Here is a 26,342-nt window from a genome sequence, read left to right as displayed (position 1 = left end):
GTTGGTACAAATTAAATTGAATTCCTTCTAAGTACAGTGGTTTGTGAGTAATAATGTGAAAACATATACCTGTGAACAAGATATTTTTGAATAGATAGGAAAAAGTCTTTCTTTTACTGTCATAATGGTTATGGAGGAATAAAATAGGGTTACACTCTAGAATGATCTTTTGCTTTTTGCAGTTAAAATTAATATTGGGAAATTTTATGCTGCTGAGAATTTTTCAAAAAATGAAAGTACAGATTTCATCTTGCTGTAGCTGACTTTAATCCTTTTTCGTGAAGGTAATTTTTACATTAAAACAAGATGCATACAGATTCCAGCGTTTATCACACATAATAGGGTCATTTGGAGAGAGGCAGGTTTTAAGTTTTTAAGGGCACTGAAGTAAGTGGATGTGGACCTGGGCTCCAGCCCACATCAGTCGGTGATGGTTTAACCCACCTTTTTACTGTGAGGCATGTGTTACTTACTAAGTAAAACTGAAAGCCAATCTCCACTCTTAGAGACACTGTTGAGCCAGGTGGCTAAGAGTGAGGGGCCCTGGGGTCACATGGCCTGGCTTAAATCCTGTCCTACTCACATTAGGACTTGTTATTGAACCCCCATGTGCCTCATTTTCCTCCTCTGCACCTGGGGGTAATGAGACCACCTACCTTACAGATGTTGTGGAAATGAAATGAGGTTGTGCACAAAGCCTCTAGACCAATGCCTGGCACACTGCACTCAGTAAACGCTGCCTTACAATTACCTTAAAGTAGCAACTCATTCTTTATAAGACACCACCTTTTGAAAAGAATCTGAAGTGGATATTACATTTCTGAAGTCTCATTGCTTTAGTCATCACCTCAAGCAAATGTCTTTTTAAAAATTCCACTTCTTTCTCGAATGGACATAATTGACAATTTGAAATTGACTGCAGAAGGGTCTACGGTCAACATCTCACTCCACTCCTGTCCCCTAGCCACTTGACCCATCCCCAGGGGACTGACGGTGCTATCAGTAACTAAAGACTTTAAAACATCCCCAAAAGGACAACACTGAAAATAGCAAAAGAAGGAGGAGAAGCAGGGGGAGGGGCAGGGAACAGGAGAAGAAGAGCGGGGAGATTCCGCCGGGGTCCAGACTCTTGAGTTCTCCCTGTCCCTGCAGCCCCTTGGTCATTGCCCTTGCTTACAGACCTCTCTGAGGACCCCATGGTGTCCCCCACCCCTTGGGATCCACCCGAGGTTCCTGAGTCTTTTCCGTCCTAGAGGCGTGGTTGGTGGCCTCCCGGCCTGTGTCCTGATGCAGACACCGGCAACTGACTTGTTTCAGTCTGGGGTGAGCCCAGGTCAGTTGAGACTTCTATGTCATCTGAATGCAAACCATTGTTTGAGGTACTCTGGAAAATTCAGGAAGAGTCCAGAAGTTTAGATCCTTGGCTTCTCAAAACACTAGTCCTAAACTTAGTCCCTTCCCAAGGAGTGGCTGTGGGGCCTGAGCTGTTTTCTGTGTTCAGTCTCCCTATGCCCTTGAAGAATTGTGTTTGGTCAGGAAGTTGTGGGACCTTGAGAAATCACTTCAAATGTTAATCCCAGACACTTGTGGAGAATGCTAGGGACTTTCTACTCTGCAAAGCTGGTTTTTCCCTTCTAGTTTAAAGGAGCCCTGTGATGGTAAATATTTAGTTTCCACCATTATTTTTAAATATCCTTGTTTCTCTCTATTGACGTCACCCCAGTTTCAGTCCTTTGTTCTGGTTGCTACCTGGGGTTCAGGAGTGATTCAGGTTGTCACCCAGCCTCTTGCCTGTTAAGAAGGTATGTTCCCTTTTTGTCCAAATTCAGTTTTTCTTTTGTAACCTAATGTAAAGTCCTTTTTCTTCCTGGATTTACACTAATTACTTCCCTTCTCAACTCCTATGGTACTTATACAGAGAAATTGCACCTTGAGAATGGGTTGTGCTCCAAACATTCCTTTTTGAGTATCTGGGTTGGTGACTGAAATGCTTTTTCCCACTAAAAATAATAATTCAGTTCCCACAGAGGGTATTTTAAAAAAATGATAGAATAGAACTTTGTGAATTTTTATTACAGAACAATTGAGAGAATAGTAGAGTGGACCCCTAGATCCTAGTCACTTAGATTGAACATTTTGCCGTATTCACTTGCTCACTCTGTCCATCTGTCATCTTTCTGTCTATCTACCTACCTACTTTCTTTGCTGATCTGTTTAAAATCAATTTGCAGACAGTCACATTTCACCTAAGTACTTCTGCCATCACTTTGTAGGATTAAGGACTTCCTTCAACATAGCCACAATACCAGCATCACAGCCAAGAAAGTAAACAATGTCTCTAATACTGTCTATCCCAGTTTCCTGTTGTCCTCAAAATATCCTTTATTGCTGTTTAAACCTATTCTATTATTGTTTAAAATTGGGAACCAGGCTCCGATCAGGGTTTACTTACTGCATTTTGTCATGTGAGTTTCTAACAGAAGCTATTTGAAGCCACATGTAGCCCAGTACTTGGGAGAGAATACTTGTTTGGGAGAGAAGGAGCTTTTCTGGGCACAGGTAGTGTGTCGAAATCTTTGGGTACTCACCTCTCACCCCTCCCTGTTTTCCTCTCCCACTCTTTTTAAAAAAATTAACTTATTTTTATTTAAGGGGGGGGTAATTAGGTTTATTTATTTATTTACTTTTTTTTTTTTGGTGGAGGTACTGGGAATTGAACCCAGGACCTCATGCATGCTAAGCATGCACTCTACCACAGAGCTATACCTTCCACCCTCCTCTTCCACTCTCCTCTTCCACTCTTAATGCCTGTATCCAGATCCTGCTGCCCAGAGCCCTCCGTTTTGGCACCCCTGGGGTGCAGATGATCTTACATAGGTATTAGCAGAAACCTCAGAGACAGCTGCATTTTTCAAGGGACCTCTTAGGCAAATGCATCTGTAAATCAGAGGTTCATAACCTGGCCCTGCTGATTTATGCATGTTTTGCTGCGGAAACTTTCTGGGCCTCTATCTGTTCCCATAGTGGTTTTTGCTGTCCAGAATCAAGAGTACCATACTCCAGTATCAGCATAGCATTTCAAGGAATTTGACAAAATAAAGGTAACTGAGTGGCTTTATGCACTGGGAGGGATTTAGTGTCGTGGGTAATTGGACTCTGGGCAGGTGGGTCCTGTCTGGGTGTCCCCTCCCTGTCTGGTCACAGCTGCAGAGTTGGGGAAGGTGGGACTGTAGCAGCTGTTCACTGGGAATCCTTTGGAGGTTGGCAGCTGCCTGACGTTTCACTGCAAAGTTTAGCACTTATTTATATACTGACTTCCATTGTTTTCCAATTGCTGTATAAGCTCATTTGTTCTCTTCATACATTTTAAGGCTTTAAAATTTGGACAAATACTGTGTCTCGGTCACTGGCACTGGGGGATGGTCTTAAAAGCTCTATGACTTCGGTGATCTCCATAGCCAAAAATAGAAGTAATTTGGGGATGATTTTGTTCTGCAGAATTTGCTTCAAATTCTCCCCTTTCTTTAGTGTACATAATTGATTTAAACTGTGTTTAAACAATTAACTTTAATAAAGGAGGTCATTTTTCAGAAGCCAGTAGATCTTAGCTGTGACCAAGTAGGACTGAGAGGCAGCGTGTGGACTGGTTATGAGCTTGTCCTGAAACAGGATCTGGCTGGGTAAGATCCAGGCTCTGACCGATTTTTAACCACGTGATCTTGGGCAAGTGACATGCCCTCCGCAACCTCCAGCTCCTTGCTCTAAAATAACAGAACCCACCTCGTGAGTGTTTGACCATCTGAAACCACTGGGGTCCGTGGCCTAAACTCTAAATATGTAAGTCCCCCTTGGAAGAGCTGATCAAATACAATAATGTTTATGCAGCAGACTCAATGGAATTGAGGTTGTAAATCGCTTCACCACGGATCAGAACAGGTTTTGCTGCCAGTGGATTTGTCAGATTGGGTTTTGCTATGAAATGAGTTGTGAAAGTTTCTGTCTTCAGAATTTTTTGGCTTTTGCCTTGTGGAGACGGGAGAGTGACTTGTGTTTTTCTCTCTGGTACTATCAACCCAGGGTGAATTGTGGATGGGGCTGGAGAAGGTTGGGGAGTTCAGGATTTTGAGGACCAGGAAGGATATTGGCTCTAGCACATCATTTTTCAGCTGAGCAAAACGAGGCCCAGAGAGGTGAAGTGACTTGTTCAGTATCACGCAGGTAGCTGGGGGCAAAGCTAGATGAAGAGAAACCTCTTTAGAGAAATGAGTATCTTGCCATCTTAGGCAGTAATCTAGACCAAAAGTAGACTGCTCTTGGGTACTGTGATTTGACTGTTTGCTAAAAGAAAAAAAATGGGGTGTGTGTGTATGTGTGTGTGTGTGTGTGTGTGTGTGTGTGTGTGTTTAAAAGCAATGTTCCACCCTAGCTTGCTGTGGGTTATCTACTTTCCAGCCAAGTCCTTCCCATCACAGAGTTGTTGGGTCACTGCTGGGAAACCCTAGCTTCTGAGAACGTACACCCTTTCCTGATGAAAGGGGAAGAATTGCTATCAGAACCATCAGAATGCTCTTGGCCTTAGCTGCAACACAGCAGCTTGGGAGAAGTCACAAGGGCCTCCTTATCTGGAGTCTCAGGTTATTACCATCTTCCCCATCATTTTAGCAACCCTCGAGCTATGCCCACTGAGTTTGAGGAATGCCATTTCTGTGCCTTTTCCTCTCAGCTGTTCTGACCACTGGGGTCAGTTGGAAATTTAAGTATTACTTGGAAACCAAGCTAGAAAACGGCTTTTGATTTTTTGGGGGGTTGACTCCGAGCCATTCTCTTACGTCTTCCTCAGTTTCTTGCTGTCTTGGATGTTTTTTACGTTATATTTCTCTTGTGGCTTTCTCAACAGGATCTTGGCAAAACACAATATGGAGTGGGTCCCTAAAGTAAGTGAATTAACCAAACCTGGCTGGGTCTAGGAAAAAGCCCAGAGGATTTTGATAACCGCTGGCTTTGGTTGGAATTTTTTACTTGTCATGTTGTCGAGGGGACTCACATTTATCACAAGAGCCAAGAACGCCCTGCGTCGGTAGCTCTAGCTGTGTGCAGAGGGTACTACAGGTGAGGAGATGGGCTTGTTTCTGAAGAGATGGAAGGACCCCAGGTTGTGGCCTGCATAAGATGAGCTGGGATTTGGGGGTTGGGAGTGTGAACGGAAAATACTGCAAACCATATCAGTAAACAAAGAATGCTGAAGCCATCAAGTCATCAGCGGCTGCCGCCACCCCCCAGGGAAGACAAGCCTGCAGCCCAGCCTCTGCAGCCACTCACAATGGTGCACTCTGAGGGAACTCAGAATAAGAAAGGACAGGACACTGGCCCTAGATAGCTAGATGCTTGTCAAAGGAATGAATTCAACGAGCCCAAATGTTTGCTTCCTCCCATACATAGAAAAGCACTAAAGTCTTTAACTTGAGATGCCTGGTTTTCTTTAGGTAACAAGTAATCTTTTATTGTTCCAACTACCTGGTCTTTGTTGTAAAGCTCCTATATATCCTAGCTCCTCCCCTACCTCTTCAGAGCAGTCCCTCAGAGCAATCTGAGAGGCTGTCATCCCGGCTCGACTCCTCCCGCCAAATAAAACAACTCTCAACTTTTAGGCTGCGCATTTATTGACAGAAGGGAGGTCAGAGATGGGGGACAATTGGTGTTTTGCAATTGTTCATCCTGTGACCTGCTCTGAGGTCTGGTGGGCATATTCAAAACACACCCTACTTCTTGCTCTTGCTAATTGGAACCCGTAGTTTTGAGATTTGGGGAGCCTTTAATCTAAGTTGTGAAACATGAGGGCAAACCAGCATTGATCATTTTAACAGACGAGTTGGTAAATGATGACCTCAGTTCAGGTAAGTGGAAGCAGTGCCCAAGCCGGCTGTGCCCAGAACGCCTGTTCTGAATCCAGGCACTGCCATGTGGGGCAGTGCAACCTTGGGCAGGCTGCTCACCCTCTCTGAGCTTCCTTTCCCATCTGTGACTGGGGAGAATACCAGTAACTATGTCATCAGTTTACTGTGAAGGCTCAACGCTTAACTTCGTGCTGGTTGATAAACGCTCCGCAAATGTGGTGGTGACTGTTTGCAGCAATCGAGGAAGAGCAGACTGGTCCCAGCCACACTTCCATCACTTCTGGAACCTCCCACCCGAACCAGCCCCTTCTTTCCTCTGGTTTGGCCTCATTCCATCCTGACCCCGATCCCTGGTCTCTTATTCTCTTGGGTCTCTTACTCTCTTTCCTGCCTGGGTGGCCCTCCCCGCGTGGATTAGCCCAATTGCAGATTTGGGGTGCGCATCTCAGCTGTGTCCTGAATGCCTTTGCAGTCTTTTCACTGGTCTCTCCCGCTCCTTCAGTCTCACTGTCTCCACAAGCCCCTCTGCCCTGGCGCCCCCCCCCCCCCACCAGCTCTCAACAGATGCCATCCCTATGTGCAGAGAAAATAGTGGGTATCAGGCATCTATCTGCCCCCTCACCCTCCCTCGCCTGCCATGTAGGACTAATTCACGGACCCCATGCCTCAGGAGGAGGTGTCTTTTTTCCTATTGAAGTCTTTAATCCTGTCTCCTTCCTTCATATGGAAATCAGCTCCTCCAGCTTCCTCAGGGTCATCCCTGCCTGCACCCGCTCAGACTCTCCTTTTTGCTCCTTTTCTTCTGCATGTGAATAGGCACTTTGATGTCAGACACTTAAAATCAAATCCTGAACAAAAATTTCTTCCCCTCACGCTGAAAGTGAACTCCCCTACCCTTAATGCTCATGGTGGGCTTCTCGAAAGAGCCCACTGAGCTGTCTCTGTTCCTCATCCAGGGAATCTAGTGTCACCTTCTGGTCTATGAAAAACTGCTCCCTCCAAGGCCACAGAGATCTCCTGTGGGTGGTTTTTTCCCCTCCTATATTTTATTTTATTTTTTTCATTTTGTGTATGTCTGTATGATGTATGTATGTATTTTTGAATTTTAAAGATTATTTATTCTAGGATTTTAAGTTTACTTCAAGAAACTATGGAGAAACAGGGACAAGAAGAAAGTTAAAAAAAGATTCCAATTGCTTCCTCAGTCAGAAACTAAAGATTTTCCATGTGTTCTTAGGAGTTTCTATGTGGCCCAACTTGTCTTGAGTTTTCCTCAGTTCTCTTTCTAAAGGTTCTTCTTAGGATGTTTGTTTGTTTGTTTGTTTGTTTGTTTTCTTTCTTTCTTTCTTTCTTTCTTTCTTTCTTTCTTTCTTTCTTTCTTTCTTTCTTTCTCTCTTTCTCTGTGGTAAGAGCACTTAACATGAGAATTACCCTCTTAACAAATGTTTAAGTGCACAATACAGAGTTGTTAACTATGGACACAATGCTGTACAACAAATATCTGAAACTTACTCATCTTGCAAAACTGAAACTTCATATCTGTTGAATAGCAGCTACCCATTTTTCCCTCCTAGCTCCTGGCAGCCTCCATTTTTCTCTCTTTCTATGAATTTGACTTAGTTACCTTGTGTAAGTGGAATCATGTGGGGAGGGTACAGCTCAGTGGTAGAGTTTGTGCTTAACATTTACCAGGTCCTGGGTTCAATCCCCAGTACCTCCATTAAAAATAATCACCACCCCCGCCCCCCACCCCTGCCAAAAAAACACAGACAAACCAACAAAACTGAAAGTGGAATCATGCAGTATTTGTCCTTCGGTGACTGGCTTATTTCACTTGGCATAATATGTTCCAGATCCATCTATGTTGTCCCCTATGGCAGGATTTCCTCCTTTTTAAAAACTGAATGCTGAGTGGGATTCGTTTATCTGTGTATATCACATTTTTTATCCATTCAACCATCAGTGAACATTTAGGTTGTTTCCCTTTCTTAGCTATTGTAAATAGTGCTGCAAAGAACATGGAAGTGCAGATAGCTCTCAAAAATCCTAATTTCCGTTCTTTTGGATAGATACCCAGAAATGGGATTGCTGGATCATGTGGTAGTTCTATTTTTAGTTTTCTGAGGCACCTCTATACTGTTTTCCATAGTGGCAGTACCGTTTTACATTTCCTTCCTGCTTTAGTTGCTCTCGCTGTCTCCTAAAGCATCTGCCCTAGCTGACTGCTCGTTCCTGCTGGAAGTTCTTTCTTCTGTGTTCTGAGGTAGAACCCTAGCTTCTTGTCCTCAGCTTCTTCCTGGAGCAGATCCAGTTGCTCAGTAGATATTTCCACCTGGATGTCCCTGTGCTCACTTTTATCACCACAGGCTCAAAACTGAACGTGTGACGGGGGAGGGTATAGCTCAGGGGTAGAGTGTATGCTTAGCATGCAAAGGTCCTAGGTTCAATCCTCAGTACCTTCATTAAAAATAGAAAAATAAATAAACCTAATTACCTCCCTCCCCCACCAAAAAAAAAAATGCAAAAACTAAAAACTGAACGTGTGATATTGTCTTCTTCATGCCAAGGTATATTAGTTTCCTAGGGCTCCTGTGACAAAGAACCACAAACTAGGTGATTTTAAAAGGAGAAATTTATTGTCTCTCTGTTCTGGAGAATGGAAGTCCAAGGTCGGGGTCAACAGAGTTGCTTTCTTCTGTTGTCTGTGAGGAAGAATCTGCCCCACGACTCCCCTAGCTCGTGGTGGTTTGCTGGCAATCTTTGGTGCCCTTTGGCTTGTAGAAGCATCACCCTCATCTCTGCCTTTATCTTCACATGGTATTTTCCATTTGTGTATGTCTGCCTTCAAATTTTCCCCCCTTTTTAAGCAGCCATATGGCATTAGGATCTACCCTAATGACTTCATTTTAACTTTGCTACCTTTGTAAAGATCCTGTGTCCTTATGTGGTCACATTCTGAGGTACTGGGGGTTAAGACTTCAACATATGAATTGAGAAGGAGGCAAAATTCAACCCTTAACGCTATGCAAACTTGACTTTTTTCCCAAATACTTTTCATCTCAGTGAATGGTGCCCGTGTCCACCATGTTACTCAGGAAGAAGCTTGTACATCATCCTTATCAAGTCACTTGCCCGCGTATTAACTTAAGGTCCAGAGCTTGCAGACCTTGGAGGCAAAATTTTGGAATAGGAACTTCAGCATCCAACAAGTTTACCAAGGGGTCTGTGACTCCCAATGGCTGATACCCTCAGTTTTGTATCTGTTTTTTCAAGTGCTTATACCACCTTGATACAAAAGTAATTCATACATAAGAATTTTAGAAAATTACAGAAAATCATAAAAATAAAATTATTATTAATTATTCAGTTACCCAGAATCACTTAATATTTTAGTTATTTCTTTGTACATTTTATTCCTTCATGCTTTTTTTTTTACTAGTTGTATCAACTGTATGTAAGATTTTGAATCCAGTTTTTTAGTATATGTGCTGCCGAAGTGAGCACTGAATCCTGTTTTTTAAATTTAACATTGAATATAAGTGTGTTCCCATATCTTAACAGAATCTTGTTTTAAATGGTGCATATTATTCCATCAAATGGATAAACAGATATTGACTTAGATATTTTATTATTATCTCATTGTCAAACATGCAGGTTGTTGCTGTTTTTTGACTTTTATAAATAATACTACAAAAATCTTTGATATTAATTTGAATTCAAATAAGTTTTTCAGAATTTAGATATGATTCAGCTGAGGGTGAAGAGAAAAGATGGACAGTGTCTCTAAGTAAATTATCAGTATAAATTGAAGGAAAGCTAAACCTACGTAAGTTAAATATATTAGGCATTAATTGTGAGTAGTTGGTTTATGATTTAAAAATTATTCTTAATTGAATTGCTAGGGTAGATCACAGTAGATTCTCCAGTCAACATTTTGTTCTTTAGTGTTCTTTATAACAGTGCTGTCCAACAGAACTTTTCAAGATGATGGAAATGTTCTTTATTTGATCTGTCCAATAGGGAAGCAGTTAGCCACATGTGACTACTGAACACTTGAAATATGGTTAGTCCAATGGAGGAACTGAATTTTTAATTTTATCTATTTTTAATGGATTTAAATTTAAATAGCTATTTGTGGTTGGTGGTTACCATGTTGGATAGTGCAGTTCTATCAAGATGATGACTAAACACTTTTACAGTGCTTATCTTTTCCTAAATACTCTTTTAAGTGCTTTACGTATTAATGTATTTAACCCTCACAATGACTTTATGAAATAGTCTTTCAGTTACTATTGCCATATGAAAAATTACCACAAAGCTTACTGGCTTAAAACAATAATAGTCATTTATTTTGCTAAAGAATCTACAGTTTGGACAGGTTCATCAGAAATAGCTCATCTCTGCTCCAAGTAGCACCAGCTGGGGCTATAGGATGCACTTAGTTACGTAGTTAGCAAGTTGATGACTGTTACTGGTTTTTCTGTTTGGGGCAGCTTGGGCTTCCTCATAGCGTGGTGGCTGGGTTCCAAAAACAACCAACTGCTCCAAGAGACAGGAAGTGGAAGCTATCCGTTTCTTAAGGCCTGGTACTTAGAAATGGACGAAACGTCACTTCCAACATTTTCTACTGGTCAGGCAAAGCACACAATATATATTCAAAGGGTAGAGATACAGACCTCTCTTCTCCATGGGAGCAGTACCAAAGAATTTCGGACCATGTTTTAAAATCATCATAGAAAGGTACAATCATTGCAATTCCATTTTACAGATGAGGAGACTGAGCAAAGAGCAGTTAATAAAACTTGCTCAAAGTGACACGGGCAGTCAGTGGCCAAGCTATTATTTATGCCAGGCAGCCTGACATTTTAAAAGTGCTGTATTGCGTCTCTCTGTCTTTCATGTGTCGCTAATTTAGGTACAGTCTTCTTCACTTTTGCCACGGTTCAGTAATTACGAGATTGACTGATACACGTTTGTAAATCAGAAGCTATATATGTGTAGTATTTGCAAGGGTTTGCTAGATGTCAAATTAGTGATGAATGTACATTCTCAATCACCTGATTCAGGAGGATCTGCATGGCTCCAGTTCTGAGCCCCTCTGCCTTCATCGCTGATCCTACTGCCCCACAAAGAGAATTTATTACCACCTCCTGACTGAAACAGATCATGATTCTGAGTAAAGTTCTTTCAGTCTTAGCATGCTGCCTGCTTCATCTATTCCTATTGCGTGGAATATGTTTTTAAAAAAGAATTAATAAATAAAACACTTCGAATTGTAACAGGAGTTAATTTCTGGTTTTTACTGAAAGAAAGTCTTGAGGTTAAACCCTAATTTAGATGATATATTTGCATATGTTTTAGGAAGTGTGTGTGTGTGTGTACTCTTATTCATTCATTCATTCATTTATTAATTATATTGATTCTTGGAAGAGAAATAAAAAAAAGTATAGGTTATCCCAAATTTTAAAGGTTACTTGATAAAATAATGGATGCAACCTTTTACCAACCTACACGGGGGAGGGTATGCTCAGTGGTTAGAGTGCCTGCCTAGCATGCATGAAGTCCTGTGTTCAATCCCCGGTACCTCCACCAAAAGAAGTAAATAAATAGATAAACCTAATTGCCTATGCCCCCTTAAAAAAAAGTAAAAATTAAAAAACTAAAAATTAAATTTAAAAAAACCTTTTACAAACCTAAGAAGCCAGCAATTTCCTTTCATGTTCAGAGATAAAGGATATTTTTCATGTGAAAGAGAGAGAGCCTTTTGTCCTGTGGCCTCTGTTTTGATGCTGTTTGCTGCAGTGATAAAATGTGGTCACCTCGCACCTGGTATTTGTCTCCATGTAATCATTACAACATACGTTCTTTTTTCACCTAAATACTCTTGCTAGAGTTTATAATGAAATGTATCTAGCTTTCCAGTTTCTTAAGCAGTATGTGTGAACCTCCCTGATGTAGAAAACTTCATTTCATCACTTCAGAATCTGAATATTCCAAATAAGGAGACTTCATTTCAGTCAAACCCCACAGTTTTCTTTAGTCCTTGTCCTTTTAAATCTGGTGATTCCCTCCTCATTTTGTGTGTCTGAACGGGTACTTCGTTGATTTTCCACCTAGTCGGCTCTTTCTCCGTTATCCTAATTGGCTGTGTCCTGTAGTTGTACCAGCTGGGCTCACAGTTTCTCCCTCTCACTCCTTCATAGAGACGATTCAGTTCCCCCATATCCAGGGACCTCTCAGCGTCTGTGTGGCATCCCCACGGGCCCGGATATCTGGCTGCCTCTGGTATAAGTCCATGTGGAACTTCGGCTTGTCAAAAAGCAGATTTCTCCGTTTCTCCCGAAGATGCCCCCTTCCCAGCTGCCCTACTTTTGAAGTCATAAAATAGGTCCCCACTGTTACTGGTTCTTTTAGTGCCCTGTGTTTACCTTCCACGAGCATTTTCTCCCAGTCTTTCGTGTCTGCCCACGTGTTGACTTGTTCAGTACCTGTTTCCAATTCTACCCTACAAGCTCCGAGATGGCGTTGGTCATGCTATGTTGTTTACCACTCTACCCAGCTCCCAGCTAGTGCTTTTCACGTAGCAGACATGCCATAAACGTTAATTTGGGTCAGCGTACAAATAAACAAATGCACATGCTTCCATTTTTATGTTTGTACACTAGGCCAAAATCTTGATGCCATCCTGGCCTTTTCCCTCTGCATACACGAGAGCTGTCAATTTACTAAATATTTCTGGGACATATACTCTGTGAGGACAGGAATCTTCATCTGTTTTGCTCCATGGTATGTTACAAATGCCTAGGATAGTTCCTGGCATGTAGTTGAGCATTTACTGTATTGTAGAAATGGTTCTAGATGTTTTACATTTATTAATTTATTTCATCTTTATAACAGCTCTAAAAGGGTGGGTAGGTACTGTTTAATAGTTTGCCTATTTCACAAGAAACTGAAGCACAGAGATTCAGTCATTGTCCATCATCACACAACTGCCAAGTGGTGAAGCTGGGGCTTGACCCCAAGTCTCCTGAGTCTGTGCTCTTAACCATTAAGTACCCTGCTTTAACAGCACCTAATGATGTATTTACTCTGTGTGGACCCTTCGCTGAAACTCTGTACATCCACTCCATGCTTTGTAGGTGTCCATACAGGTGAGAAGTAGAGGCTGGCTTGGAGCGGATTTTTAAAGAAGTTACCCAGGGTGAGACCCAGGTTATGAATAGCAGGGACAGGATGAGAACTTTAATTCAAAAAGATACATGCATCCCAATGTTTCTAGCAGTACTATTTACAATAGTCAAGACATGGAAGCAACCTAAATGTCCATCAACAGATGAATGGATAAAGAAGATGTGGTGTATATATATAATGGAATATTACCCAGTGACAGAAAAAGGGTGAAATAATACCATTTGCAGCTACATGGACTTAGAGATTATCATACTAAGTGAAATAAGTCAGAGGAAGACAAATATTGTATGATAGCACTTATATGTACAATCTAAAAAGAATGATACAAATGAACTTATTTATAAAACGTACAAAATAAACTTATGGTTACCAAAGAGGAAAGTGGGGAGGGATAAATTAGGACTTTGGGATTAACATATGTATACTACTATGTATAAAATAAACAAGGACCTACTGAATAGCATAGGGAACTATATTCAATATCTTGTAATAAAGTATAATGGAAAATAATCTGAAAAAGAATATATTTGTATGTATAACTGAATCACTATGCTATACACCAGAAATTAACACAACATTGTAAATCAACAATACTTTGATTGAAAAAAAAAAAAAAAGACTGTTTCAGCCCAAGCCTGTGTGCCTGTATAGACCTGCCATTCTCTGCATGGCCTGTGGTTTGGGGAGCAGACTTTGGATTTAATGGGAACATTTCCCAAGGTTGTCATATTTTCTTGTCCCCAATAGACATCTGACGCAGCTATGCATGTTACTTCCTCAGACAATGGTGGCAGCCACACGTTACACTCCAGAACCGAGACGACGCCCTCACCCACAAACAACACTGGGAACGGACACCCAGAGTACATCGCGTACGCGCTTGTCCCCGTGTTCTTCATCATGGGTCTCTTTGGTGTCCTCATCTGCCACCTGCTTAAGAAGAAAGGCTATCGTTGCACGACAGAAGCCGAGCAAGACGTGGAAGAAAAGGTTGAAAAGATAGGTAAATAACCTGGATTCTTTTATGGGAATGTGGGCGCAAACGATTTTTAAATAAGAAACTAGTCATACGTATTTTTCATCTTAAGGCAAAATGATCCATCTTTATTTTATCAAAATATGTTTAACATATAACATTGTGTAAATTTAAGGTGTACAACATGTTAGTCTGAGACATTTATGTATTGTAATATGATTGCCATTGTAGTAATAATTAGCACCTCCATCACTTCTTTTTAGTGCTGGGAATCTAGTTTCTTAGCAAGTTTGATGATTATAATACAGTATTGCTGTCTGTATTCACTACACTGTGCATTAGCTCTTTAGAGTTTATTTACTATTTGTTGTAAGTTCATACCCTTAAGCAACATCTGCCGTATCTCCCCATCCTTTGTGCCCTGGTAACCACCATTTTATTCTCTGTTTTTACAAGTTTGGCTTTTTTAGATTCCACATATAAGTGATAACAGACAGTACTTGTCTTTTTCTGTCTGACTCATTTCACTGAGTGTAATGTGCTCATAGTCCATCCATGTTGTCAAAAATGGTAAGATATCTTTTCTCATGGTTGAATAATATTCCACTATATATATGCACATAAATACACACATTCACATACACCCCATGTCTTCTTTATCCATTCGTTCATTGATGGGCACTTAGGTTGCTTCTATATCTTGGCTATTATGAATAATTCTGCAATAAACATGGAAGTGCATATATGTCTTCAAGATTGTTTTCATTTCCTTTGGGTATACACCCAGAAATGGAAATGCTGGATCATACGGTAGATCTATTTTTAATTTTTTGAGGAACCTCTATTTTCCACAGTGGCTGCACCAATTTACATTCCCACCAACAGTGCAGAAGGGTTCCCTTTTCTCCACATCGTCGACAGCACTTTTGCAAAATGGTCCGACTTAAAGGCAGATGGTGTAGTGCAGTGTCAGCATGGATTTCACAGTAACCACACCTAGAGGTAGAAACCTTGCTTTCATTTATTAAATAACTACCAGCTCATTTACTCTTACTTGCCTCGTGGCTTTGGGGCAAGTTACATATGCTCTCAATTGCTGCTATGTATAATTTAACTTACATTTATTTTCAATTAATTTCACACCAACTTAATTAAAATTTTAATTTAACTTAAAAGAGGACAATAATCTCCACCTTGTAGGATTATGGTGAAATTTAGGCAGAAGCTGCACTTGGTGTTTGGCACATATGGCCGCTCAGTAAATATTAATCCTTCCTATTGTTCAAATTAGAGTCTAATGAGAATGGGAAAACTCAACAGGTCTCACCATTTTTGTGGTGCTACCTTTGAGTTCTATCTTCAGTCTACGAAGTTGGAGTTTGTGTTTATTAGGTAAATGGCTGTGTGAACAGTGCAGTAAAAGTCCGGCAAGAACTGGTGCCTTTGTCTTGATCTCAGAGTGTCTCCCCTTTTCCTCTTAACACGGAGTTGCAGCATAGGGTTTGGAAAACCCTGAGAGATGAAATCCTGTTTTCTCACAGACATTCTTTCCAACAATCCTTTAAAGCCTTGGAGAGTAGATGACTCTCCTTGTCCCTTTCAGCCCCTCAAAGGGCAGTTTTTGCAGAAAGGTGGCATTTGGAGTAGGTCACCCTCCAAGCTGGCCCAAGGGCAGAGTGGGGGGAGCTTCCTCATTCCTTGCCAGCTTGCTGGCCTGTTGGTTTTTCCCACCCCCACTGACCTTTGAGGCAGAGAGAGAACATGGTTGCAGGATGAATCATGTGTAAGCTTATGGCCAAACCAAGGCTGAGTGTTTATCAACAGAAAGCGGAACGTCCCCCTCCTTTGTAGATGCTCTGTAGGTTGGCTTAGCGGTTACCATGTGCGTCCTCCAACCAGAGGTACGTATTCATGGAGGAGGACGCGGCAATGGATGGAGAAGACACTCTTCCAGATATACGGGTAGGATATCACACACCCTGTGTGTGAATAAGGGCAATCCTCCCTCTTCCCTCCTGTGTTATTGAAGAAAATTATACAGATCAGTTTCAGAGTGGAGGTTTGATTCTTTTTTTCAAAGACTATCCTGTGTACAGAGTCCCCCAAGGTAAACTGAGTGTGTGGGCAAATAACTACAGCCAAAATTTAGATCACTTCGAAGTGCATTTAAAGGAATAGGAGAGTCTTACAAATGAACTTATTTACAAAACAGAGACTCATAGACATAGAAAACAAACTTACGGTTACCAGTGGGGGTAGGTGGGAGGGAGGGATAAATTGGGAGTTTTGGGATTGGCTGATACAAACTACTATGTACAGAATACATACAACAGAACATACATGCAGAAAATAACAAGGACCTACTGTATAACAGGGAACTCTACTCAGTGGCTTGTAGTAACCTGGAATGAAAAAGAGTATGTATACATATAACAATCACTGTGCTGTACACCAGAAACTAATACAACATTGTAAATAAACAAAAAAACAGAAAACAAAACCACAAGCCTTAAAAAATATATAAAATAGTAGAGTCTTGTAAACACAGATGAATAATTACTTACTTTAAGAAATAAATTAATACTCTAAATTTATATGGTACATGTGTGATTAAAATCCAAGGAGAATTTTTTTCTTTTCATTTGCTTTCTTCTTTTCATTTCCCCTAAATATTTAACAAACTGTTGAGAGAGAAATGATAGTAGTGAGGACTGATATAGATGCAAGGAATTGTTGTCTTGGAAACTGAGTGTGTATTTGGACTTGAGAAGAGATTGATGGATGACTCTGATGCTTTTTATGCCTGTTATGCCAAGGAAGTCACTGTGTGCGCTGTGCGCATCAGGCAGCTTGGGCCTGAGGGAAGAAAGCATAGCTTTTGGCACTGTGAGTGACTGGTTGAGCTTTCTGGAGACTGTTCAGAGAGGTGTTGCACTCAAAGACGGTGTCTCATTGATTTGAGGCAGGTGAACCAGTTGTAACCCGTCCTCCCCCTCCTTTCTCTTTCAGAGTTGAACGACAGTGTAAATGAAAATAGTGACACCGTTGGCCAGATTGTCCACTACATCATGAAGAATGAAGGTATGGCTGTTTTAATGCCCAGAACAATTCTGTGTCCATACATTTTATTAAAAACCTGCTTCAAAGAGCCAGGATTTGTATGGACTCTCCTGTCGATGTTTCTGAAGTTATTGGCAGCACCTTTTACCTAAGCTTTCTTATAGCTCAGCCTCCGAATTAACTGACCAGGAGGATTTCACAGAAGTGAGTGTTCTAAGAGTCAGTCAGTCAGAGTTTTGCAGAGTCAGCCCTGGAGGTGATGGCTTACCTTTTAATCATGGCCTCACTTCGATTTGGGGAAAAGTCACATTACCTTGTGGAGCCTCAGTTTCCTCCTCTAAGATAATATTTACCTCCTAGCATTCTTGTGAGATCCTGCATATACAGTGCTTAGTATAATAAGCATTCAAGTATTATCTGTTCTTTTTTTTTTTTTTTTTGGTGCTGTAAAAAATATTATGGTGAAACCCACATAACAAAAAATTTACCGTTATACCCGTTTTAAAGTGTACAGTTCATTGACATGAATGAATGCCGCAATGATGTAGCGTTATCGCCACTGTCTAGTTCTAGAACTTTCTCGTCATCCCAGAATGAAACTCTGACTCCGTTAAGCATTCACTTCCTTTCTCCATCCACTTCCCTCTCCATCTGTGGGTAACGCCTACTCTGCTCTCTGCCTATGGATTTGGATTTGCCTATTCTGTGATCTATTCATCTTTTTATTGAAGTATTGTCTTACTGTATAGCACAGGGAACGATATTCAATACCTCGTAATGGCCTATAGTAAAAATTAATCTGAAAAGGAATATATATATGCGTGTGTGTAAATAAACATGTATATGTATATAAATCTGTGATCTATTCTTAAGTGTTGAAACTTTTAAAAAGTTTAACCTTTATGCCTTTAAACATTTTTTTTCCTCTTCTGAAATGTATTCGAAACCTCTGACTTCTTAAATAGAGGATTAGTTTAATCTTGATTAGATAAATCAGGGTCATTGTTCTGAAGCACTGGGTATTGTCTCATAAGACACCACGCCCTGAGTGACTTTTGAGGTGTGTGGCACTCCTGCCCATGTTTGCAGTAGCTGCAGATCCCCATACTTTGAATTCTCATGAGTATTTAAAGGAAAATGTTTTCCTTGGGCTCTGTGCCCTTGTCAGCGCATTTGTCCAAAAGTTGAAATACTTCCTGCTCAGTAAATACCTGCTCTTCTGCCCCCAGCCCCTCTCTGCGGGTCCCCTGCCCCCACATCCTCACGATCAACAAGAGTACCTGCCCGGCCCAGGCTGTTGGTCAGTGTTCTTGACTTAGAGAAGCAGCAGTTTCACGTGTTTCAGCATAATTGCCATTGTCTTTTGTAGAGTGAACTTTATATATTTGGCATAGATCTAGGTGCTTTATGTACATTTTCTCATTTAACCCTCAAAAATATCCCTCTTATACCCATTTTACAGGCAAAGCAGCAAAGGCTCCTGATGGTTAAGTTCACATGGTTAGGGAGCAGCCCAGCCCTACCTGAGTCTCTCGTCTGCTCAGTGCCGCCTCTCCTCTCTTCTAGTTTGCAGCTTTCAGTTTCTACAGGATGGAAAACCAGATAACCAAACTTAATAGGATGACGTTTAAAATAACGAAAAAGACAGAGACCTCTTGGATTTCATATCTGTCTTCCAGAGACCTTCCTGCAGGGAATAGTGTTTGGTGAGGCTATTTTTTTTTTTTAATACAGAAATATTTAATACAGAGAAATTTCTTTTTCTTTTTTGACTTTTTTTCTTTTTTATTTTTTTGTGGGGGCTAATTAGGTTTATCTATCTATCGCTCTATCTTTAATGGAGGTGCTGGGGATTGAACCCAAGATCTTGTGCACGCTAGGCACGTCCTCTACCCCTGATCTATTCCCTCCCCCGGTGATGCTATTCTTGAGCAGCACTCCATGTTTCTTTTCCATAAAAAAGTTGTTTTTAATTTGCATATGAAATACATAAATGCACAATTATGTTCTTGGCATAGAAACTCTAGTCATTACAGAGCTGCACAGAATAAGGCGTGGACAGCTCCTTCATTGCTCTCGTGGAAACTGCCTTTGTGGCTTTGGGGAGCTGGGAGGTCTTTGGGACCCAGGCTTCTGAGAGCTGAAGCAGCTGCTAAGTTAGTGAGTGCAGGATGCGGGGGTGACTGACAGGCGAATCGGTTGAGATAAGTCAATGTGCAGACTTTGCCCGGGGCTGAAGTTCTCCTGTGTAATTTCATAGTCAGCCCTGAGTGCTTGCTACATGCCATGCCTGTTCTTTGGGCTTTCTAGGAGCTAACAACCCTATGATTCAGATACTTTATTCCCATTTTACAGTTGAGAAAGAGGTCCACAGCGCTTAACTAACTTGCCAACGTTGCTCTGTGCAGACAGCAGAGCTGACATTTGACCTTGAGCATCTAACTTCGGAGTGTATCCTTCCCCACTTGCTGTCCTGCCTCTTTCCTGTAGCAGGAAAGTGGGATGCTAGCCTTCCTCCTTTCAAAGGAAAAACGTATGCAGCTGGGGTGCTTTATAGAACTCCTAAACGTTAGCTCGTTAAATTCTCCAAACTACCTTATGAGGTAGGCCCTGTTATCATCCCATTTTGCAGATGAGGAAACAGAGGCCCAGAGGCTAAGAAAGTTGCCCAAGATCACACAGCCGGCAGGTCGGAGCCAGCAGTGGGCCCCTCCTCCTGATTACAGCAGAGGAGAAGCCTTTGGGTCCCTGGAGCAAGCCGACTATATAATTTCCTCCCCTCCCACACTCATGGGCAACGGGGCTATTCTTCTCTTTTTTAATTATGTCCTTTTCCTTTCGGAAGGTAGCCTTTCGATTTCCGCTGCCTTGGTTACCAGAGATCTGTCAGAGGAACACCAAGGCACTGATCTCTACCTTTCTCTTCCGCTCCCCAGGTCTTTCCTTCTGTCTTATTCTTTCCTCTCTTCCCTGCATCGCTCTGCCTGGGATTTGTCCAGCGACCTGTGAGGGTGGGTGGTGGCTTTGTGTAGCCCTTAGTTCTCCTTGGCCACCAGGAGACATCTTGTCTCCCTGGACATCCCTTTTTCAGCCATGACCCCCTCTAGCTTCCGTCCTGTACCAAAACCACTGCTGGGGAGTTAGATACATACTTGGGTGTCTTACCAGTTTATAAACTAGCTTTTTAAATTGGCATTTGAGACTTAAGTCGTCTATAGAACAATGTGCATTTTCCTTTTCTTTGTCTCTGTCATGAACAGACTCTGAACTTATTATCAATGTAGACCTCTCTGTTGAGGTTAACTTAACTTTCTATTTTTTTTAATTCTCAGCACACCGTAACATAACTTTTATTTAAACATTGAAAAAAAAAAAAGGAAAAAAATTGAAAAACAATCCGTTCATTACCATTTCCCCATCATTTAGGCTTCCTTTGCCTATAGTTACATGTTAAGCACTTGCAGTCACAGTATATGACTGGTCTTCTGCTTTGCATTTTTAATTTGGCCAAGGAAGTAATATTTCATCCGTGCTTGTTTACAATTTAAAGCTATCATGTGTTGAATGTTGCAAATCGAGTTTAGTTTAGATAAATATCTCTCGAATGATGCATTTATCAGCTGACTTGCACACTGATTATTTTCCTCCTAATCTCTAATCCTTTCCAAATCGAGCTGAACTGAGGAGGGTTTGGGTAGTCACGGGGGTTTTCTTGCATTGTGCGGGGGTTTGGAAAGTACCTGAGACTCCTTAGCTGAGCTTCTGTGCCAGACCCTGACCCTGTCTGATAGCAGCAGCTGAGAGTGTTGTTATTCTCCAAGCACCCCTGGTTACGGTTATTCACACGAGGCCGAGGGATCCCTTGGTAAAATTCTTACCATGGGGCTCAATTTGTGTGATGGCAAAAGGGATTCCTTTATAAAATTACTGTTATTATTGAGTAGGTCTCTGAAACTTGCTATAATGATTATCCACACATCCTGTGAACTCTTAAACTACTAATCATTTAGAGACTTGGACATTGAAGGAGTAGGGAGGAAGATGTGGGGGTTAAATCAGCCACCCTAAAGTCAGATAGACCAGGGTTTGTATCTAGGTCTGTTTCTAGCTATGTGATTCTGACCAGTCACAGTCTTTAGGCCTCAGTCTCTCTATCTGTAAAATGGGGATGTTAATTCTTCCTACTGTCAGGGAGATCAAACATGGTAGAGTCTGTGAAGCTTTTAGCCAGTGACCGGCATATACCAGACACTCTAATTTTGCTGATAGCAGTAGAAGTTCTTGCTTGTGAAATGTGCCTTGAATGTAAGGGAAAACTCTGAAGAGAATACGGGTGGGAGAGAAAATAGGGCATTTTTCTTGTCTGGTTTTGACTGCTTTATGCATATTATCAGGCAGAACTTCAGGAAAGAAGAGAGGAGGCATTTTCTGGAAATTACTGCCCCCTAGAAAATTTCCCCTGTTCTTGACAGGTTTTCCGTGCCTTATAACTTTCCTCCCATCCTTTGGACACCCATAAGGGAAAGTATAAAGTTGGACAGATTGTTGACAAGTATAGGAGAAGCCATCTTTTAAGGCTCATTGGAGTTGTGAGTAATCACTGGGAGGAATATATTCAGTAGAACTTTGATTGGATTATTGCTCTTTTATAGTAATTTTTACAACCAAGTGGAAGTGTGTGTTTGTGTCTTAATGATGTGTGTGTTATGTTAGAGTTTTCTCATCACAGGAAACTAAAAATGTTCCCAAGGGACAGTTTACTGAAATTTACTCCCTCCATGGGTATGAATGATACTAGGATAGAAAGTTGAGCCTGCTTTTAAAGACATCACTCATAGCAAATAAAGTCACTGTTCACTATTATTTCTCAGAGATGAAGGTGAGGTACAGGAGTCCATGAATACAGGAGAAACAACACAAGCCTAGAAAATAAAAATCTTAGTAACAATTTCAATATATTTTAATAATCTTCCTGGGAACATCTTAGAATTTGATCATTTTGTAGGTGATTAGTTTTCTCAGACAACTATTTAAACTTTTGTTTTTGAAAAGCTCATTCTTGTGAGTGCTATTAGTACTATCTTTGTTTGCATACCTTTTTTTGGTTGTTGTTTTTCCTCTTTTCTGTTTATCGTTTTGAAGTTTAGTAAATGGTGGCCGAGTCTAAGTGTCAGCTGGCAAATTATTGTGTGTTCCCTAAAGCCTTTATCTGAAAGAAAATTATTTTTCTGAATTCTTAATATTAGTTCAAAGAAGAAATGACTAGGTTGTACTTAAATTTGTCCTTAATGTCCTAGGTTGTACTTAAACATGCCCTTTTTGTTGTATGGGAGAAGATACTACTTATCAATTTCAGTACCTTTTTTGTAATGATAAGACTCATTTAGATCAAAACTTGTGTTTACAAATAAATGCATTTGTGGATCCTCACAGATAGTCATGAAGGGCAAAGAAAAAAAAATTTTTTTTTGGAAAGGATGATATGCTCTGTTAATGCTTCTTTTAAAACTCCATGCATTTTGCAAAGTTTTTAGTGGAGAAAATTGGATTGTGGGGGCAAAAAAAACCACCCTGTATTATTTTATATGTAAAGCAAGATATGTATATAGTGCATAAACAGATGTGTATCTGCAGTATTATAGTTTCATGGGAGGGTGGTTAGGAAAAAAGAGTCAGAGAAAGGGTTGGAGTGGGGCAATAATGAGAAAAAGTTGAGAAACACCACATAAAGCTTTCAGTGTTTAACACTTAAAAGCAGCAATGTTGAAACTAGAGTTAATTTTCCTCCTCTTGGGATGTCGTTTGAGATGTTAAATGCTAAATGTTGGTGTCAGCTCACATGGTGAATAGTGATTTTTATTGTTTCATCTCTAGAGAATTTGTTGTGGTTAGTCCTGGGAACAGTGCTTTAAAAATCAATGGAAAGGGGTCAGGAGTCAGTAAGAACATCTGGCCTTGCCAGGAAATATGCAGGAGAACTTGAACATTCACTTCAGGCTTTCATCCTTAAGACATGACGTCTTACAAAAGATGAAAAGATCCTGTGTGACTGCGCGTGGGGGTGGGGTAGGCACTCAAGAAGCTTAGATTCAATTTGCTTTCGTTGGCGGCCTAGACCCCACCTACAAATTTGGATTTTTTTGAAAATTAACATTAGAAGGCTAATTTAACTCAGTTCATATTAGATAACTGATGTGTGTGACCAACACTCGAAATTTTTAGAGATCTGGCTTGAGTTAAGGTCTATGGTCCTTAAGCAGAGCTCAGCCGAATGTCCCACCTGTAAAGTTAACTCTTCCTCAGCCCGTATTCTGTGTGAGATTCATATTACATGGGTGTCCAGAATTTAGGGCTAATTATTTGAGCACCTACAAGTTCTTAGACATACATTACACTACATATTTGACAGAATGAGTTAAATGCTGTTTCCCTTTGGTTTGAGACGATGGGGTGTGGAGAAATGTCTTCTGTATTATGTTGCTAAGATGTGTAGGGAACAAAGCTCTGTAGCAGATCTGCTTTCCTCTGCATAGAGTCTGTCACTCTTAGTAAATTCCTGCGTGGTGAAAATGTGGCAGATGGTGCCACGTCATGGGGTTACCTTAGGGAAGGCCCTTCCTTCTCCAGGGCCCTAGGGCCTCATCGGTGACCTGGAGGAACTCAATGTTTTTCTTTCTTTTTTTTTTTTAATTGAGTTATAGTCAGTTTACAATGTTGTGTCAATTTCCAGTGTAGAGCACAATTTTTCAGTTATACGTGAACATACATATATTCATTGTTGCATTCTTTTTCGCTGTGAGCTACCACCAGATCCTGTATATATTTCCCTGTGCTACACAGTATAATCTTGTTTATCTATTCTACATATGCCTGTCAGTGTCTACAAATTTCAAACTCCCAGTCTGTCCCTTCCCACCCCACCTCCCCCAATGAGGTGTTTTTCTAACAGCTTTTCTGATGTGATATTTCTGTGATGTAATCTGATTCATTCCATTTTAATTCTACTTTTTTCCCCCCTCCTCAGCAAATGCTGATGTTTTAAAAGCTATGGTGGCAGATAACAGCCTGTACGACCCTGAAAGGTGAGTGCTCGGCCCTCCTTTAATGGGGCTTTTGTTATCAGTTATCTGCTAAAGCAGGTTTCCCAACTTTGGCACTGTTGACATGTGGGCCAGATAATTCTTGGCTGTGGGGAACTGTCCTGTGCATTATAGGATGTTTAACAGCATTCCTGGCCTCCACTTGCTAGATGCCATTGTCCTGGTCTCCTGCTGGGTGACAACCCAAAACTTCTCTGCACATTGTCAGTGTCCCCTGGGGGCAAAATTGCCCCTGGTTGAGAACTACTGTGTCAGCGAATCCTGGGGCAGGGATTGGGGTGGGGGGAGTAGCAGCATTGGAATTAGGGACCTGGGTTGGGTCTGACCCTACACTTATGGGTCACCTCTTCTCGGGTAAGTTAACAACCACTCTGACCTCACATTCCATCATCTGTAAAATGGAGATAACTGTTGTACCAATGTCATTGGGTTATTATGAAGAATACAGAATACCCCAGGCATCAAAAGACCTCTGTGAACAATGAGGATTAAAGGAAACCTGGTTAGGCTGGTTTGGGGCTCCTGCTAAGTTCTGTTTTTGTATTACCAGTTTTTAGTTATGGTTATTGAGCATCATAGTCCTTCCTAATTAATTACAGGTAACTGTATTTCTAGATAATCAAGGAGCATTTATTTAAGGCTTGCTGTGTGCTGGGTCTGGTCCTGGAGCTGGGCCTTCCCTGATCCTCACTGTGGAAGACTCAGGGAGTGGGAGACTTAAACACAAGGCCTTGTGCTGGAGAGCAGGAGAGTCCTGGAGAAGAAGCAAAGCCTGCTCACTCTGGGGGCTCCTTGATGCCAGTGGGAGATCAGGGAAGGTTCACAGAAGTGCCCTCTGAACTGGGCATGCACCAGCCAGAGATGAGAGGCAGGGGCTGCTTGTAGGTGGAGATAGTCCAGGACAGAAGGCCCCTGAGTGAAAGTGTGGGATGCCCCTGGGAAGGTTCAGTCTGGGGAGGCCAGGGGCCACCCTGTGGACAGTAGCAAGAAGGGCCGGGGAGGCATGTTGGGTCCGAGTGACCTGGCGAGGAGTTTGGACCTTTTTCTGCTTCCTCTGTGGGTGGTGCACCCAGCACATCCAGCTATTTAATATGTGTTTTTCACACTGGCCATGTTAGATGTGCGTATTAGTGGGGTGACTTGGTGCAGGAAGCTCAGGTGCTGTAGTTCGTAGAGACCTACGAGATGAGATTTCCGCCCCCCTTCCAGCCCTGACCACAGACACCCCGCATTAGGACCATGTCATCTCATTCATCTCAGGGCATCCTCTAGTCCCTGTCACTGGATTTTGTGCACAGCGGGTATTTGATCGATGTTTGTCAAATGAATGTTGTTAAACTTTCAAATTCAACCTCTTAGTATGCAGTGTTAATTTAACACTGTTTTACCCTAGAAAGCTGCTGCTATGTGTTTTTATTTTAACAACATGTAAAGAGCATCCCTAACAAACAGCAGAAAGCTTACGGCTGTCAGCGATGTTTGAGACCGTCACTTCGATCAGGTGTGCTTTGTTTGAAGTGGACGAGTGGGCTGAGTATCAGCAGCATAAAGGCTGGATTAGGCTGTTGTAGGACCTCCGTGTGCCTGCGGGGCTCCTGGCCAGTCTCGAGGGTTGGGCTCCGCTGCGATGTGCTGTCCCAGCAACAGCCCCTCCCCACATCAGAGGGCTGATTCCTGGCCAGGGGGCCCCATCCGGTCTTAGTTCCTCTTTTTCTAGTGGACCTGAGCCTCGACATGTGCCTTTGGAAGCAGCCAGCATCTGACCTGCATACTTCTGCATTTTACATTTTGCACGGTCTGGCTGGGGTTCCTTCCAGGTTATTAAAGCACTCTCCCCTGTTTCTGAAGCACTATGGCCTGATGGTTAAGAGCAAGGTTTCTAGATTTAGTCTGTCTAGATTTGGATTTCAGATCCATCACTTACTAGCTGTGTGGCTAATACACTTAATAGCTTGGGCAATTTACTTAACTGCTCTGAGGCTCAGCGTCCTCATTTTTAAAATGAGGAAATTAGTAATATCTACCTCATAAGATTTTGTAAAGATGAACTGAGTTAACGTATATCAAATGCTTAGTCTGCTGCTTGTTAGTTATTTTTATTATTACTATTATCAACATCTC

General features: G+C 41.5%; 1 protein-coding gene across 2 annotated transcripts in view; it reads left to right on the top strand.

The window, feature by feature from the left end:
- The window catches only part of RELL1 (RELT like 1), a 60,847-nt gene that overhangs the window by 16,764 nt on the left and 17,741 nt on the right, over window positions 1-26,342 (top strand). The window contains exons 2-4 of one of the 2 annotated variants that reach the window (XM_032495653.1): window positions 13,867-14,088; window positions 17,071-17,142; window positions 24,146-24,203. In XM_032495653.1, the coding sequence (XP_032351544.1) occupies window positions 13,867-14,088; window positions 17,071-17,142; window positions 24,146-24,203 (352 nt within the window). Of the gene's footprint in view, window positions 1-13,832; window positions 14,089-17,070; window positions 17,143-24,145; window positions 24,204-26,342 lie in introns of both variants that reach the window. The other variant, XM_032495660.1, reaches the window with a different exon arrangement.

This window comes from Camelus ferus, chromosome 2 (assembly GCF_009834535.1).
Source record: "Camelus ferus isolate YT-003-E chromosome 2, BCGSAC_Cfer_1.0, whole genome shotgun sequence".
Taxonomy (NCBI): Eukaryota; Metazoa; Chordata; class Mammalia; order Artiodactyla; family Camelidae; genus Camelus; species Camelus ferus.
Note: the sequence above shows the minus strand (reverse complement) of the source record. Positions and strands in the feature narration are given on the sequence as shown.